General features: G+C 55.5%; 2 protein-coding genes across 2 annotated transcripts; one reads left to right on the top strand and one right to left on the bottom strand.

Moving 5' to 3' along the window:
- Positions 1–380: 380 nt before the first annotated feature.
- On the top strand, positions 381–12,166 carry COCSUDRAFT_41874 (hypothetical protein; the record flags this gene model as incomplete). Its single annotated transcript, XM_005648200.1, has 23 exons — positions 381–443; positions 578–751; positions 1,067–1,276; positions 1,726–1,939; positions 2,261–2,395; positions 2,747–2,928; positions 3,302–3,452; positions 3,767–3,892; positions 4,161–4,348; positions 4,797–4,949; positions 5,635–5,784; positions 6,248–6,408; positions 6,751–6,994; positions 7,367–7,465; positions 8,064–8,065; positions 8,583–8,751; positions 9,196–9,345; positions 9,637–9,742; positions 9,974–10,155; positions 10,444–10,564; positions 10,904–11,130; positions 11,425–11,631; positions 12,020–12,166. 23 exons carry the CDS (start codon positions 381–383, stop codon positions 12,164–12,166), a joined length of 3,561 nt encoding a protein of 1,186 aa, XP_005648257.1.
- Positions 12,167–13,310: 1,144 nt separating this feature from the next.
- COCSUDRAFT_66064 (hypothetical protein) lies at positions 13,311–16,283 on the bottom strand (the record flags this gene model as incomplete). The annotated part of the gene is made up of 6 exons (XM_005648199.1): positions 15,965–16,283; positions 15,640–15,778; positions 15,083–15,331; positions 14,659–14,906; positions 14,202–14,503; positions 13,311–14,041 (listed from the first exon to the last, which is right to left on the bottom strand). The coding sequence occupies exons 1-6, from the start codon at positions 16,270–16,272 to the stop codon at positions 13,311–13,313; spliced, it is 1,977 nt and encodes a 658-aa protein (XP_005648256.1). The 5' UTR covers positions 16,273–16,283.
- Between the last annotated feature and the right edge of the window lie 103 nt (positions 16,284–16,386).

Raw genomic sequence — 16,386 nt, 5'->3', positions numbered from 1 at the left:
GCCAGCTGCTGGCAGGGTCCAGGTGAGGAATGCATCTGAGAATAGGCTAGAATCCATTATACCTCTGTAAAGGCTCAATCCGTGTGACGAAGCCAATGCTGCAGCTGGTAATGAAAAATCTCACCCCTCAATGACTCTACCTCTCTAAGCAATCAGCTATGTTCTGATATGGTTGAGAGTAGGAACGTGCATTTTCAGACTCAACAATGCATCTTCGATTGCCTCAGATCTTTTGCGAGATACAGCAAGGACTGAGCATGGGTGTGAACCAGGACATCTTGCTGGAGGAGAGCATTTCTTGGAGACAAGTCGTCCAGTCACGAGAGGTTGCAGTGCATGGAGGGAAGCCGTGACAAACACGGAGTGTACCCGCATTCGTAATGTTTGGGCGTAGGATCCTGGGCGGGCAGCCTGATGGTTTCAAGCTTCTCCTAGGATACCAGGTCTCACTCCCTATTTCCAGTGCCCTGCTTGGATCCAATCACATGCACTATCACTGCAGTTGGGTGCCATCTATGTGAGACCCTTGAGTTCATCAGATTTGCTCAGTTGGTGACTTCCTCCCTTGGACCCATAGGTGGCCAGCCTTCTATCTCCCCACGCACCTACCACCCCCAAGGCAGCTTCGCAGGATGCCGCTGCTCTGGAGCATGCAGATCACACCGGGGAGGACTATGACGCAGGCGCTGACTCCAAGGAGCTGCAGACCGCCCTCTCCAGCCTCAACGAGGCAACCTTTGAGACCGCACAGGTGCTTACGTCAACATTTTTTGTGATCCCCGATTGGATCCCAGCGCTCGACATGTCCTCTGCGATCATGCTCACCTGTCAAGTGCCCAACTGACGATATCACACTGGTGCTAGAGCAGGCAACACATAAGCAGGGCACAAGCTGGAGGTTCGTTTGCTGATGGGACCAGCGCCTTCTGGAGTGAATGCTACCCGAAAGAACTCCTTGAACCTCAAGGATGTTATAGTACAGCCTCAGAGTGGTGACTCGCATCTGGGGCGGAGCACATGGGCCCGAGCCACATCAGCGCTGAGCTGTCTGGGGGTGACGTGGCAGGTGACGTGGACGGCGGGGGAGGCTGACGCGGTGGTGCTGACGCGGCTGAAGAACGCGAGCGTGATCCACGGCCTGCACGAGGAGCGCGTGGTGCTGCAGCTGGATCTGGCGCGCGCCGACGTGCCCGGCCGGGCAGTCAGCGCCGCAGCCTTTGGGCAGGCAGACGAGGAGGTGCACGCGCGGCTGCGCATCGAGCTGCTCCCTCCGCAGGTGCACCTTGCCACCCCTTTCCTGCGCCCATTTGTAATTCTCTGGCTTTAGTAACCAGATGACCTCTATTTGAGGTTATGCATGTGCTGCATGTTTATGTGCAGGCTTGAGCTGGTCCTTCTGCAGGTGCCCTCCCTTGTACCCTGCCTTCTGGCCATGTGCATGAGCACCAAGAAAGCTCAAATGGTGCACATGCAGAGCTGTGAGTGAAAAGGCCAAAATGTCTAGACAGGGTCTGTAGAAGCGCTCAGTGCCGGAATTATTGCACAATTCCAGCTGCTTTCACGGCCGCCGAGCGGGCTGCCTTGTCGTGTCGAGTCTCGCTCGGACACAGAATGCACAGAATGCAAGAGTGTGGTGTGATGCTCTGATGCACCGCTTTACATGCTGAAATGGAGGGATCGTCCAGCGCGGCACTCATTGATATACGAATTGGGGTTTGTGCGCAGGTGCGGCGGATAGAGCTGTCGCGCACGACGGCGTCGGGGGCGGTGGCGCCGGAGTTTGTGTCGGAGCTGCTGGGCGCGTGCGAGCTGGAGGGGGTGGCCAAGCTGCGCTGCGCTGAGGGCATGCTGCCAGCCTGGCAGCCTGAGCTGTTCTCGCGCCTGGACGGCCTCCGCGTTCTCAATCTGTCCAGCTGCGGCCTCTCCGCTCTCCCGCCAGGTGCTGCTCTGTGTAGAATCCTAAGACAACCAGCCAGGTATCTGGGTGCCATTTTGCTCGATATTGGTGAAGTAGGCCTGAGCACCCAGCAGACCTGTGACCTTGAGTCATTATTGACGACAGTCTCTGGAATAGAAGTCTGATCACTCAAATGCGTGCATGTAAGATGCTCAGCGTGCTCTCCTCTGGGTGCTGGTTGTGGTCAACTTCTGTTTTTGGGCCCTTGTATTACTGATGCTGAAAGATGTTTCTGAACATGAAAAAGCTGGACATCAGGCGTCATCACAGCAGGGGATGATTTGCATGCTGGTGTGACGGCAGGTATCGGCGCGCTGACAAATCTGCGCGAGCTGAGGGTATCCGGCAACAAGCTGGCCGGCCTCACCTCGGAAATTGGCAGCCTGCGCAAGCTGCACCGCCTGGTTGCCGACAGCAACCTGCTCACCTCCATCCCAGGTGGCCTACAACGCAATCCTCATTTGGCACAGTCTGTGAAGTATTGTAGTGTAGTCTTTCGTGATGCCTAGTGTGTGGAAGAACCATTGCATATTCCAGGCCCTGCAGAGGGACTTGTACTTCAGCATTTCACAGAGCATTCGGAACCTCCTTGCCGAAGCTTCTTTGTACTATGTATCGCGCTGGCAGATAGCCTGGCCTCAATGTCCGCGTGTGCGCAATTTCTTTCCAGCTACCAACAATATTATCATTTAAACTGCCAGAGGCGAGGTTTGCATGAATGACTCCAAGACTCCACCAGTTGTGCATGCACTGCCATGCGTGACGAGGCGTTCCCTTGTGTTTGTGCAGTGGAGATCCGGCACTGCGCACAGCTGCGGGAGGTGTCACTGGAGGGGAATCGGCTGGCGACACCTGTCATTGACCTGCGCGCGCTTGCGCGACTGCGTTCCCTGCAGCTTTTCAGCAACCCCCTGGAGTTCCTGCCCGAGCTGTCCCCCTGCACCTCCCTGCGCCACCTGTCACTCGCCAATGTAAGCGTGTATCTCTTTATATATGCCCAACCCCATGTATTAGTTATTGTGCATGTGTCACGCCCCTCCCCTTACCAGCCTCTTCTTCTGCCAACACCCCTTGACGGTGCATGCCTTAAGTGCTTCAGGAAGCAATTGTGCCCAAGGCCAATGAGGTGCTGCTGTAAGATCTGAGTGTCACTAGCAGTTGTCCTGTCACTCGACATGCTTATGGCTACCCTGTCTAATCAATGTCATGGTGCAACCAGGGACCCAAATGCCATGCGCAGTTCAGTTGTTGCTTTGGCAGCCGCGATTAGGAGCACTGACAAAGTCGAGTAGTGCTTTGCATTTGAGAATGTACGTTGAAGCTCGCAAGGGGTGGTTGGCACAGGTGCGGATACGTGCGGATCCGGCGTTGGAGAAGTGGGATGTGGAGATTGCGGCGCCGTCGACGTTTTCGCGCATGCACCGCCTGGCTCCGCTGTTTGGCCTCATCTTCCGCCGCTCCTCCTGCCAACACCCGCTGCTCGCGGGCGCCCTCGGTATACTCTTTCATTCTCTTGTTGCCCTTGTTCCCTGTGTTGCCAGCTCTCTCAGGGGCTATGTGCCTACGAGCACCAAACATCAAATATTCTGGCCATGCTTCTCAAAATCCCGCCGTCACCGCTTGCCACCCGGTCTAGCATCCCAAGACAGTGCTTACCACATTCACAGGCCTGAGAGAAGGGTCGGCAAGCTTGCCTAGGAGGTGCAAGTCACAATAGCACATGGACACAGATGGACTGAAATGGAAGAAAAACGTGCGCAAGCTGCATTACAGAGATGTGACTAAAACGGTGCATCGTGGTTTGGGCAGGCAAGATTGCGGAGGATCCTGCGGCGTGCTCGGCGATAGTGCGTGAGGTGGGCGCCATCCAGCAGCTCATCCTCATGGCCCTCTCAGAGAACGAGGTTGTCGTGCAGCAGGCCTGCAAGACCCTCGGTACGCCGCCTCTCGCTTTATTTTACTACCAGACCCTAGCGGCCATGTTCTCTTTCTTGTGTATGGCTAACTTGTCAATGTTGCTCGGGTTATTCCGCTGCAGCACTGCTCATTTAGCCCCTTACGCTCCCTACGCACGACCTCAAGAACCCACTTTGCTTGTGTTCAACTTGTAAGACGCGTTGTGTGTTGATGTCAAAAAGCCCAGCTGTCGCATGTCAGTTTAAAATTCGAAAATTTGAATTTGCTGGCGCGGGTGTGGGCACAGGCCTGCTGGGCCGCCACGACAGCTTCACATCGGACGAGATAATCCAGGGCGACGTGCTGAGCGCCATGCTGAGCCTCATGCGCTCGGTGAAGCACAAGAGCCAGCTGGCGGGGCTCCACGTCATCGCTGGCCTTGCGCTGACATCAGAGGCCTCCGCGCGCAAGCTGCTCACGCCACACGTCCTCCAGGTGCGCTTCTCATAGTTGTTGTGCGCGTTCTTGGATTTCCTCCGCGTTGGGTTGGTGGTCTGTGTAGGCGGTGCTCTGGCCTTGTGCTGGGTGAAAGCAAGGTGTCTGGACAGTGAGAGATGATAGTGCAGCAGGCAGGCAATATACAGTGCCCTACATGCCAGGCAGGGGCTGTTGAAGTCAGTGCCCTGCTCTTGTGCCGGCCGGGAACCAGCTGCCAGCCAGCACTGAGCATGGGAGAGCAGGTTACCATTGTAAAATAATGATTGTGCTAATTTGCCCTGGTGCTGCATGAGCATGCTGAGGGGCTTCATTGCGCGGAGTTGGCACCCTGCAGAGCTCCCGAGCAATCCTTTGCAGCTCACGGGTACTTTAGCACAACCCGTTGCGCGAAGATGTCTGGGAAGAAAGAGCCAGATCAGGACGTGCTAGTGCTGCACCTGTTCAGGCGCTGCAAGAGCTGGTGCGCAGCGGCGCTGACGATGTGAAGACAGCTGCGCTGGAGACGCTCGGCAACTTGGCGTTTTGCCGCGACAACCGCGCCGCCGTGCTCGGGGCTCCCGGCCTGCGCGACTGGCTCGCCCGCCTGGCGCAGGACAAAGTGGGACTTTCTGCCTTGTCATTTGCATCTCCTGAGCCCTCTCACTTTACTCTCTCATCAATAATTTTCGTGAGCCCTCTCGGCCTTCTTCTTACATTCATAAATCTCATGGACCCTCTCGACCTTGTCTGACATCCCATGCATGTCATTCTGGATGCGCTGTGCCTGTTGGGTATGACCATATGGCAAGTCAGCCTGGCGTATGGCAAGCTGCTGCATGCCTGCTGAGCTTGTAGTCTTATGCAATGTGTCACATAGTGATCTCAAGTAATACTGTGAGTGCCTGGAGGTCACCCCATCACTTGAAGAGGTTCGTTGACTTCCCTCTGGATTCTGAAGTCCCCGCATCTCACCAACGGGGGTGATAATGGAAGGACAGTAGGATATGACACCCTCTAATGAAGCTAGGGGGGCGGTACAAATACTGAGCACCGTGCCCACGGTTGATTATGTCTTGCTTGGATCTGGCGAGTCCAACAAGGGGTAGGATTGTGGCAGCCTTTAACTGCAGCTAGTCTGCAGAACGCACCTTGTCTCTTGGCAGGAAAAGCGTGTAATAATAATAATAAAAATATAATATTAATATTATAATATTAATAAGAATGATAATAATAATGATGATGAAGATGAAGCTAAGAATGTGGAAAGAGGGTATCCTATAATGCTCAATGTTGGTGTGGGGCAGGTCGGGGGCGTGCAGCGGCGGGTGGGCGTGGCGGCGACGCGAGCGCTGGCGATCCTGGCCGAGAACGAGGAGGTGCGCCGCGCGGTCGGCCGGGCGCCCATCACCGGCCGCGGCATACGCATACTCTCTATGGACGGCGGTGGCATGAAGGTGGGGCGGGCTATTGGACAGGCTATTGGCGATTTGATGTACCGAGAATGGTAGCAGTCAGAAGAATGTGTCCTCAAGGCTCTGGCGATGCAATGCATTTTTGCAGGCATGGCCAATACCGTACTGATGACACCAATCATATGTAGATGTGGTAGGCGTGATAGGTCAGTCTAGACTGTCAACATCTGAAAGTGTTCCAGCCCATTCTGCACTCTGCGTTGGCAATCAGAGGACAGGATGAAGGGATGTCCTCTTCTCACACTCTAAAGTGTACCCTGGACTCCTCTTTTCTTCCTTCTGATTGCCAGTCTGAAGATTTAGGTAGTGCTTCTACACTGCCCTGTCTAGCACCACTCTGGACGCGGAGCCTTGTGCGCCGGCTGACATCGCATTTGAGGAAAATGGTGTTGATCATAGCTGCTCAATTTTTCGTGCCTGATCCTTGCTGGATTCGCCCACGCAGGGCATCGCGATAGTGCGGCAGCTGCGGCAGCTGGAGCAGCGAACGGGGCGCGCCATCCACGAGCTGTTTGATCTCGTCTGCGGCACTTCCACCGGCGGCATCCTGGCAGTCGCCCTCGCACTCAAGAAGCTGACCCTAAAGGACTGCGAGCAGATCTACCGGTGCGTGGCAATCATGGCCTGCCACAGCAACTGCCAGCCACATGTCTCGTACAGTTTGGGTGACGTTTTTTGTGTGCAGATGGGCGGCCTCTTGCCGATCAAGTGCCCAGCACATTGTGTGTTTAAAGCGGCACAATTAAAGTAGCACTATGGCCCTTCTTCCCTTGACGAGGGCTGTGGGGTTTGCCGTGACAAATCTCATGGTAAATGCCAGAACCGCCTGAAATGCCCTTCAATCGGCAGCTCCCACTGACGGCATATGACATTCTCCAGCAACATTCCAAGCACAGCATGGCCAACTTTCGTTTTTCTACCTCAAATTAGGGAGCAATCATGGCGCAGGAACCTGGGGCAGAAGGTGTTTTCGCGGCCGGGTGCGGCAGCCGCTAAGGAGGAGGAGGCCGGGTGGCGCGACAGCCTCTACCGCGCGTACAAGAGCGGGCAGCAGAGCATGCGCGTGGCTGTTTACGGCTGCAAGCACGACGCGGCCATGTTTGAGGAACTGCTCAAGGAGTACTGCACCTTTGACCCCGAGGCCATGCTCGGCGCCGCCATGATCGACACCGCCTGCCTCAACACCCCCAAGGTGATTGAAATAACTAGACGGCATTTACATCTGCACGATACATCGACGTAGATCTTTGTCTTTGGTGCATTTCTCTAATATGGCAGAAATTGCACCAAACTTTGCAGGTGTGATTTGAAGACAATTCGATTTCTTTGCCTTAATGCTGAACTCATCTTCTTGGCTTCATCCCAGAGAGCATATATGCACTGTGTATGCCTCAGCTACAGGGCGATGTCCTTGCCAAGGCCGCCTTGTTGGGAACATAATTGCGCTCATTGGGGCATTGTATCATGGGCATGAGTCAAGGACATGTCTTGCAAACAATAAGAGGGCAATCCTCTGGGTTTGGGTGGAGAGCTTCTGAGCAGCTGTCACTTGTGGTGCGCGCAGTGCTTTGTGGTGTCGACGCTGGTAAGCATGACCCCGGCCGGCCCCTTCCTCTTCAGAAACTACGAGCTGCCAGAGGCCGCCGAGGCCCACGCAAAGCAGGTCAGATCCTTCCTTTGCATGCATGATTATCCATGCTTCCTTATTGACACCATCAGTCAGAGACCCAATCATGCCAGGCATTGCCTAGACCGTGGCATGAATCACACCGTACTGCATGCCATAATATCTCAATGCATCACAGGGAATAGTGCCAGACAATGGTTTGTGATTCACATCAGCTGCATGGCGAGCATGAGGTTGGTCCGGTGTGCTATTTCACTCAACAGCAGATCAGGCTTACATAGAGAAATACCATTCCTCATGTCTGTGTGTGTGAATGGTTGAGCAGCTGAAGGCGCCGCTGGCGAGTTCGTCTCACCTGGTGTGGCAGGCTGTGCGTGCGTCCTCAGCAGCCCCCTACTACCTGGACGACTTCAGATGCGGCAGCGACAGGCAAGCCCTCTCTGGCCGCTCTCTTTGATACCAAGCACATGCACCATCCCTGCATTTGGTTCTTGGTGAAGGAATGTGCGCTGTTGCACCCGCCTTATCTTTCAGTATGGTTAATACTGGCATGCTTTGTGGCACTTTAAAAAGCACATAGATCCGCCTTGTGCCGCATCTTCAGGGAATTGTGAGAATGGGCCTGATCTGTCAGAGGTGCCCGTGATCTCCCTATTTGGGGTTAAGCGCATTCAAGACCCTGAATGCGCTGTTCGGCATAGTTCTGCTGGTGTTCCTACTCACTTCATCTCTGCAGCTATCACCGAAAGGAGCTCGAAACTGAAATCTGCAATGGCCTTGATGACGTCTGGCACATTGTTGCAAGTAGGAAAATGAGGAGACCTCCGCATGCGCTTGACTCCAATTCTTGAGGTTTACCTGACACAGCATTTTTGCCACTGCCGGCTTTTCATTGTGCTGCCAACATCCACGCAATCAAGAAGCTGACAAATTTTTGACTTGGTGCCGCCCTGGTGCAGGTTTCCGGGCATCACCCAAGATGCATCATAAAGCTTGCTTTTCTTTCAAAGGGCCAGTAGTGACCAGAATATAGATCAATGTTTTTTCCAAATGCACTAGAATGTCACAAAAAATGGGCCACATGCAAAGCCCAGGCGCATGAAGAGACTTCACTGCATGAAGGCTCCCTGACGCATTGACGCCCCGGGTGCAGGTTTCAGGACGGTGCGGCAACGGCGAATAATCCGGCGGCGCTGGCGTTGGCCGAGGCGCGGCTGCTATGGCCGGGCGCACCCATCGAGGCACTCGTGTCTCTCGGCTCCGGCGTGGTCCCCGTGCAGCGCCGCGAGAAGTCCATGAGCGCCTACCTCGACATCGGCAGCGTGCTCATCGAGGCGCGACCCCTCTTCATCCACCCCCAGAAACATTTGACTCATACTGCAGAACCCTATATGTCCTCGTTGGGAAAAACCCTCTGTGGTTGCCTTACGCTCTCGGAGCATATCCATATGCTGCACGACCTCTGCTTGCAGCCAAGCCTCCCAGAAGCTTTCTGCAGAAGCCAACCCCCCAGCAACGTGGCTTTGGGATATCATAACTCCTATAATCATCCTCATAAGCCCTCTAGCATGTGTACCCCTTGCTGAACTCCTGAGCACTCCCCCCTCCTTGAAGCAAACCTTCACACCAGCCCGCTTCAGGAAGTGCAAGTTGCAGCCTGCGGCGCTGCACACTGAGAAGGCGTCCCACAAAAAGCGCAGCCAGCCTGCTGCACATAATTTAGACTGGGGCAAGTGTTCTGAGGTGCAGTGTGTGCGGCTGCGCAGAGCGCGTGCAGCGTGGAGAGGGTGGATGCTGCGCTGGCGACGCTGCTGCCGCTGGTGCCGGGCATCGCATACTTCCGCTTCTGCTGCGAAGACGTGCGCTGCGGCATCGAACTCGACGAGATCGACCCCGAGCAGTGGGCGCTGCTTGAGGTGAACCACCCGCTGACACATCTGTCGCCCTGCAATGCTCCTGTGGACTATCATTTAGAGATGAAGTATGGTTTCTTGCTATGAGCACTGCTCAAGATGGGCCCAGATGGTCCAGTGTACATGCAGGGCCATCCTGGTCTGGTCAGGTAGCACAAAAGGAGTGCTCGCTCTGGAAAAGAGAGGGGGGTTATCTGCTCACAGCAGGGAATCAATTTCCAGTGTGATGAGAATGACGCAGTAAGAGTTCACCCATTGTTGCCTGTTTGAAACTATCTACCCGCACCCTGACAGGCGGCCACGGATGAGTACATAGAGCGGGAGGATGCGCGCTTCCAGGCAGCTGCCGAGCTGCTGCTGAGCGGCTTAGACCCTGCCCCTGGCGATGCCCTCCGGCTGGGTGAGCAGAATATCATTAGTCACCCTATGCCTTATGCACGTGCATTTCTCTGGACCCCAAATCTAGGTGGGGTTACGCATTCAAAAACATGCGAAGCAGGCATGCTCTGCATACGTGTCCCCCATTGAATGCAACAATGACGTTAATGTATAATGATAAGATCCCCCGCTAGAAGAGTCTTGCCTGCTTGAGGCCTGGCAGATGGATTTTGAAAAAGCTTGTGCCAAGCAGGTTCGCGGCGGTCCATCTTGCTTGCGGAGGCACCCCGAAGCATCGACGCTTGTGCACACAGCCATGTCGAGAGCGTGGCTGCTGCAGTGGCCGAGCTGCCTGATCTGGCCGAGCGGTGCAGCTTTCAGCAGCTTCCGGCCGGCGCAGCGGCCCCGGACAGCAGCGCGGTAGACACTGCTCAGGTCTGATTAAATTCCAGGACACTTCAATGACAGCCTTCGTTTGCTCGCGCTGCATGCCGAGGCTTCCAGCGTGCACATTGCCTGTTGCATTGGAACAAAAAGCTTCTTTGTTTACTCCCCTTGATTTCAATAAAACATGCTTGGCACCTTGTCTGCATCAGGTCGGCCAACAGGGGGCAAGGCTTGCGGCAAGAGATGCTGGGGCGCAAGTAATTCCGATGCATAGCTGACCCAAGCTAGGCTTGTGCAAATGCTAAGAAGTAAAAGTTAATGGGTGGTGGGCAACAGTTGCTCGAGGCGTTGAGGCGGGGCAGGGGCGGCGTGGGTGTTGTGCACCTGGGCATGCATGCGACGGAGGAGGGCCTGGTCGGCGCATGGGCACACCAAGTGGAGGCTGTTGCAGAGCCCAGTGAGTCACCGCTGCACCATGACTGCCTTACCTTCATCAAAGGAACCTTGCGAGCCACCAACAGACACTTCATTCACAGCGGTGCACTGTATTGTGTGTCTTGGCAATGTGACCTTCCTGCACGAGTCCAGCATGTTCGGCAGCCTGTACCGCCGAATAATAACCAGGCATGAGGTATGTGTGATGTAAACGTGCAACTCTAAAAATTCACATTCAAAGTTTTAAGGCAGCGCTTGCTTTTGGCAGGCCCTTCAAATGGGTGTGATCATCACACACTGATGTAAAGGTGCAATTCAAAAAAAATACAAAAAATTCAAAGGGCAGCGCCTGTTTTGGCAGGCCCCTCGGTGGACGCGCTGCTCGAAGCGGCAGGCTGTGACCCGGGGACGTCGCTCGCGGCGCTCTGCGGCGCGGCGGCCTCGGCGCATTTCTCCCTCTCGGGCACAGAAAACTCGGCAGAGCTGGTGTCTCTGCTCGGGGCGCACAGCCAGATCGTGGGCGGCCGCCACGTGGCCTCGGTGCTGCTGCAGCGCACGTCTCCTGCTGCGTTCCTGACCGCCGACCAGGTAAGGCGACACCAAGCTCACTGCTTATCTTTTGAATTTCCCGCGCCCGCTGTGGTGGTGGGCCAGGGGTCACAACCTTGCATCAGCAGATGTGCTGCATGCCGTGAGCTTGTCTTTTGCAACCTTCCTTGGCTGCTAGTGCTCGCAACCTCACCCCTTGCCTGATGCCCTGCAACAGAGCCGGCTTGCAGCACGCCAACCACATGGCAGGAAATTGAGGAGCGCACCAGAGCATGTCTTGATGGTGGAAGCTGGAACTTCGAGACTTTTTCAAATGCTGAGCTGGCGTGACAGGTGTTAGGCATGGGCCAGCTGTTGGATGGGCAGCTGCTGGTGACGTCCTCGGCGCTGCCGCAAGCGCTGCTGCGTGCATTCCTCGAGGTCGGCTGCCGCGCCGTTGTTTGCCGGGACGCGGCCGCGCCGTCGCCGGCCGCAGCCGCCGCCGCCGCGTTCTTCCGGGCTTTCTACGCGGGGCTGCGCCGGGGGACCGCCCTCCCACAGGTCCCCCCTCTTCTCCCTTTTTCAAATAAATGTGGACCTCATAATTTTTGAGAATTTTATGAGAGCAGAGGGTACTATATATATGTAGATGTAAATATTGTACTATATCATGAGGCCCTGAGATCTACAGCTCGAGTGGAGGTGTGTTTTTGCCACAGCCCGGCAAATGCAATTCTGCCTCACAGGCATGTAAGATACTCGAAATTCATCATGTTCCACTGAGCTCTGTAGCGTGAGCAACAGGAGCAAGGATAATATGGCTCACATTCGGAGCTCATCTGGACCATGTTTTATTTTCATCATGGCTTGCATCGTAGCCTCCTTGACCAATTCCTGCATTTGTGGGCAACATGTAAATTGAAATTCTGTCACGGCTGCTCGGCTGCAGGCGCTGTGGAGTGCAGATGTGGAGGCGCCTGATCTGGCGGGTGCTTTCTGCTGCGTGACCCTTGTGGACGGGGAAATGGTGGCGGCGCAAATAAGCTCTGGCCGTGAACCAGAGCCAGAAGCGAGCTCGGTGAAACAGGGGAGTTGATCAAATGTACCCTGGCCGATGCTATGACACTTCCGTTGCATTTAATTAGGATTGATCTAGACTCCATGTGAATCTTGGTGCTGGTTGCTCAATGGCAACGGATTTTGTGTCTAAATAAGTCCTGCAGGTTCCTGCAGAGCGTTGGGGTCTTATAAAATAATTCAGAAGGCTAAGGCTTTGTGGAACTTGATCTCAGCAGTTGATCGTTGCTGTGCCTAGGCATATGTCTGATAACTGTTGTATAGCAGGCCTGTGTTTCCCCATTGGGAATTGAAAAATCTTCCATCATTGCCTCTGATGGAAGAGCCGCCAACTTCTCATAGTGTACATGTGCGTGCTCTAGAGTTTATTGGGGCACCCGGCTTGTGAAGAGACTAGCGGCAGCAAACGACTACCTGTCAGTAGTTGCTGAGGTGCAATGCAAGTCATAAGAAGTGTAGCATTATCGGCAGTGCGGATGTCAAGACATCAGGGCTTCCCCAACAATCCTGTACCTTACAACAGTGTTGCATAATCAATGCAACACCCCGTTGGACCAAGGCACCCCTTTCGATACCCAAATTCTTGGTTCGTCACCCCAATATCACTCCTCTACTGAAAGACCTGTCACAAATTTCCTCCCAACTCATCCACGTTCTCATCACTGCCCCAATGGACACAAGGCTTGTCAAGCTGAAGGCTAAAACAGCTCTGCTCAGATGTGATTTAAGCTACAACATGATTTCAATGCCCCTGGTACGCCCTGACAAATAATTGCACTCTGCAGGCATTGCCTTATTTGTTTGAGCTGTCAATGACGTTGCAAATAAACATCAACCACCAACAGTAGACAACCATTTGCCATCCCATCCTATTCTAAGGAGTGTTGCAGCACATCTGCGCAGACACATAATAGGAAGGCCGCAAGGCCTGAAAATAAAACGCATGCAAATGTGATTTGTACAAATTTAAATTCACACATGGTCTTCTCATTCAGTTCAATTGCCGTTGGCAAAGGCTACAAATTAGACACACCCTGGAGTTGCTACAACCCACAAAGAATTCTAATGATGGCACAGCGGATGTTCACCCAGCAAAACTTAAATGTTGGTGCATCTACCATTTTTAAACTCTGGTAATTGTGCACGTTATGTCTTCGCAGCGCCTAAGCATGGACGGCTGGCCGCTGACGGGCCGCCTCAAAGCTGTCGCGCATCAGGTCTTGCTTCAGCTTGTGCGCTTGATGCTGCTCATACGCCAGCCACTCATCGCTTATCTTCTGCTGATCCTGTGGCGACTCCTGGAGGCCGGGCAGGTGCGACGGTGCCGGCTGCGGCACGAACAACTGCCGGCGGCTCACGGTGCGAGGGATGGCCGGCTGCCAGGACAGCGCGGCGGAGGAGGAAGCTGCCGAGGAGCTGCCTGAGGAGCTTCCGGAAGGCGAGACCAGAGGCTGCCCGCTGGGCAGCCGGCTATCGGGCAGCAGTGCCTGCCCAAGTGGCGTGCCCCGGTCGTCGCCGGCGGCCGCGGCCACCGCCGCAAGCGTGTCCCAGCCGGCCGGCTGCCATGGGCCGAGCGACGGCGTGCGCGACGCCGGAGGCGTCGCTGTGCCGCCAAGGAGGCCGGTGCGGAGCAGCAGCTCGGCCGCGCGGCGGCGGTGGCGCTGCGCGCGCGCCTCCTCGAGTGCAGCCTCGATGAGGTCAGCCCACTTGGCGCGGGTGGCGGCGTGAGCCTGGCGCGGGTAGTCCAGGAAGTGCATGCGCACGAGGTCCCAGTGGCGCGCGGCGCGCTCTAAGGCCGCGGCGGCGCCGAGCGAGGCGCTGCGGCGCTGCACCGGCAGCAGCGAGGTGATGCGAGCCTTTGCCGATGCCGCCTTGCGTGGAGACGCTGTCTCCTCTGCACGCATCAAAAGAGCAAAGCATAAGCAACTACACACCCAGGATAAGCAAGCGACAAGCTCCACTTTCAATACATCCCAGGCTGCATTGATGCTTGTGCTTCTGAACAAGCAGGAGGAGCACATTACAGTAGCGACAAGCAGGCGATAAGAACCCACCTTCCCAGTTGATGCGTAGGACAATGGCCGACAGGTCGCCGTGCACATCGCCGCGGCGCCGCCTGACCGGCTGCCGCCGGCTCCATTTGTATCCGCTGCGGTCCCCGGTCCACAGGCTCTGCAGGTGGCCCACTGATCTGAGGCTGCGCATGCGCGGGTCGGACAGGCGAGAAGATCGCCGCGCGACGGAATGCAGCGCGAAATTGGTCAGGTGAGCGGCGGCATTGCCTCCGTTGGCGGCCGACGCTGAGTCATGGTAGTGCCGCAGCCGCAGCAGCGCCTTCTCGCTTGGCAGCTCGTGCCTGAACAGGCAACGACAAAGCTGTCAGCTTTTGTAACCAAGCTCAGCAACACTGCATTACGCAACAAATTTCTCAATTGGATACCATACGACAGCACAAGAAACACAATGGCTGGCAATACAAGCCAAGGCATTTGGGGGGAGGTGAAAGCTTACCACAAGCCCTCGGAGCCAAGGATGACGGTGTCAATCCCTGGTCTGAGCTTCACAGTGGCATACTGGAGGCCCCTCAGGTCCTCATCTGCCTGCTCTCTCGGGCTACTGCTCCTGCTGCTCTGCTGGGCTTCTGGCTGCTCGGGTGCGGCACTGCTGCGGCCCAGGTCTGCTACTGTGAGCACACCCCCGTCGCGCAGTGAGCGGCCCACAACCACCCTGCAGCCGCTGTTGGAGGCTGTGTGCAGCTCCTGTGCACACGCGCAATCCTCGCTCAGACCACCGCACCATGATATTATCAGATACACTACTTTCTCTACCCCAAACTTCAGATACGGAGCCAAGCATCCAGCAGAACTTTCTGCCGCTAATTGCATCGAGTGCGCATGCAATAGGCTCCCTTCCCGAGTCAGATCAAGGTACAAACCTGGTTACGCAGGTCTGCGTACACGATGGCGGCATGTACGTTCTCCAGGACCGGCCCGTTGAAGGGATGCAGGTTCCTGTAAGCCTGGTTGAGCGCTGACAAAGCGGCTGGCAGAGCCGCCTTGACATCTCCCCCATGCTGCCTGATCTGGGACTGCAGCTCCTTTGCCAGAGTTCGCTGCAGATACCTGCCGCCCTGGGCTGACGGCTGGCACGTGAGGACTGCTGCCAAAATGTGCTGCTTGTCCGCCTGCGCCCCAAAAGGATCCCTCAGAATGGTGTGCACTCCCTAGTACCAGAAGTGCTATGCAATTGTCTTGCATTGCCTTGAACAAGGTATACTGAGTGTAAGTTGCTTCTCATGCTCCACATCAGTATACATGTCCAACACAGACATAAAGGTGCACCAGGCACGCCCATCAGCCACGTTGTTGCCCCCCGACACACAATATTTTGCATGCTCTCTTTCGGTTTGTTCGTAGTGACTGGCGCAGCAAGATTATTCAAAGATGTACAAGAAAGCAGCGAGCACAAGGAATGCCCCAAATGCCCACCCACCTGGTGAATGTTGATGTCCCCAAAGGGGGTCTTGGCTTGATAGCCGGCGCTGCTCCACGAGACCCGACCAGATCTGGGCCCGTGCATCCTCACATGCCCATGGGATTGGTGCACAAGGTCGTCGCTGAGTTCGGGTTGCCTGCGACATCAAAGCGAATCTTATAACGCGCGCAGCTCGTAAGCATCGCAGCACGTAAGGACGGGTGGTACCAAAGAGTCCTCTTCTCAAACGGCACCCACTGAGTTACAGAATGGTAAAGTTTTACTTGCAGGTATGTCTCTGCTGGGAAGAATGCAGGATCGGCGTCCCCTTGGGCATCCTCACCTGCTAGTAGCTTCCTCATTCGAGCTGGCGCTGCTACACGATGTTGAGCTCACGGTGCCGCTGAGCTTGGCGGCCAGCCGCTCCCTGCTGGTCTTGATAGATTTCAGCATGGCTGTCGGTGCCCCCAGCAATATTCCCGACGTTTCCAGTTGGGCGGTTCGTGTTCCAAGGAATGTCCGGCTCCCGCCGACCCAGCCGACACCACTGCTGTCCGCCCTAATTTTCCTCTCTGATGAACGCTGTGTGAGCTGAATTCCTACGCTGACTGTGGTGGGCCCAAATCTTGCTGAATGACCCGTCGAGGACATCTGTGTGATTGTGGAGCGCAGCAGGCAAGAGCATGACGTGAGGGAAGCTTAACGTGATGTTCCATTTTAACGTAATCACGTAATGGCCGCCTCATCTGGCTCCTCCAAGAAACA

Source organism: Coccomyxa subellipsoidea, assembly GCF_000258705.1.
Source record: "Coccomyxa subellipsoidea C-169, whole genome shotgun sequence".
Classification (NCBI taxonomy): domain Eukaryota; kingdom Viridiplantae; phylum Chlorophyta; class Trebouxiophyceae; family Coccomyxaceae; genus Coccomyxa; species Coccomyxa subellipsoidea.
This window is presented reverse-complemented; position numbering and strand designations above follow the sequence as displayed.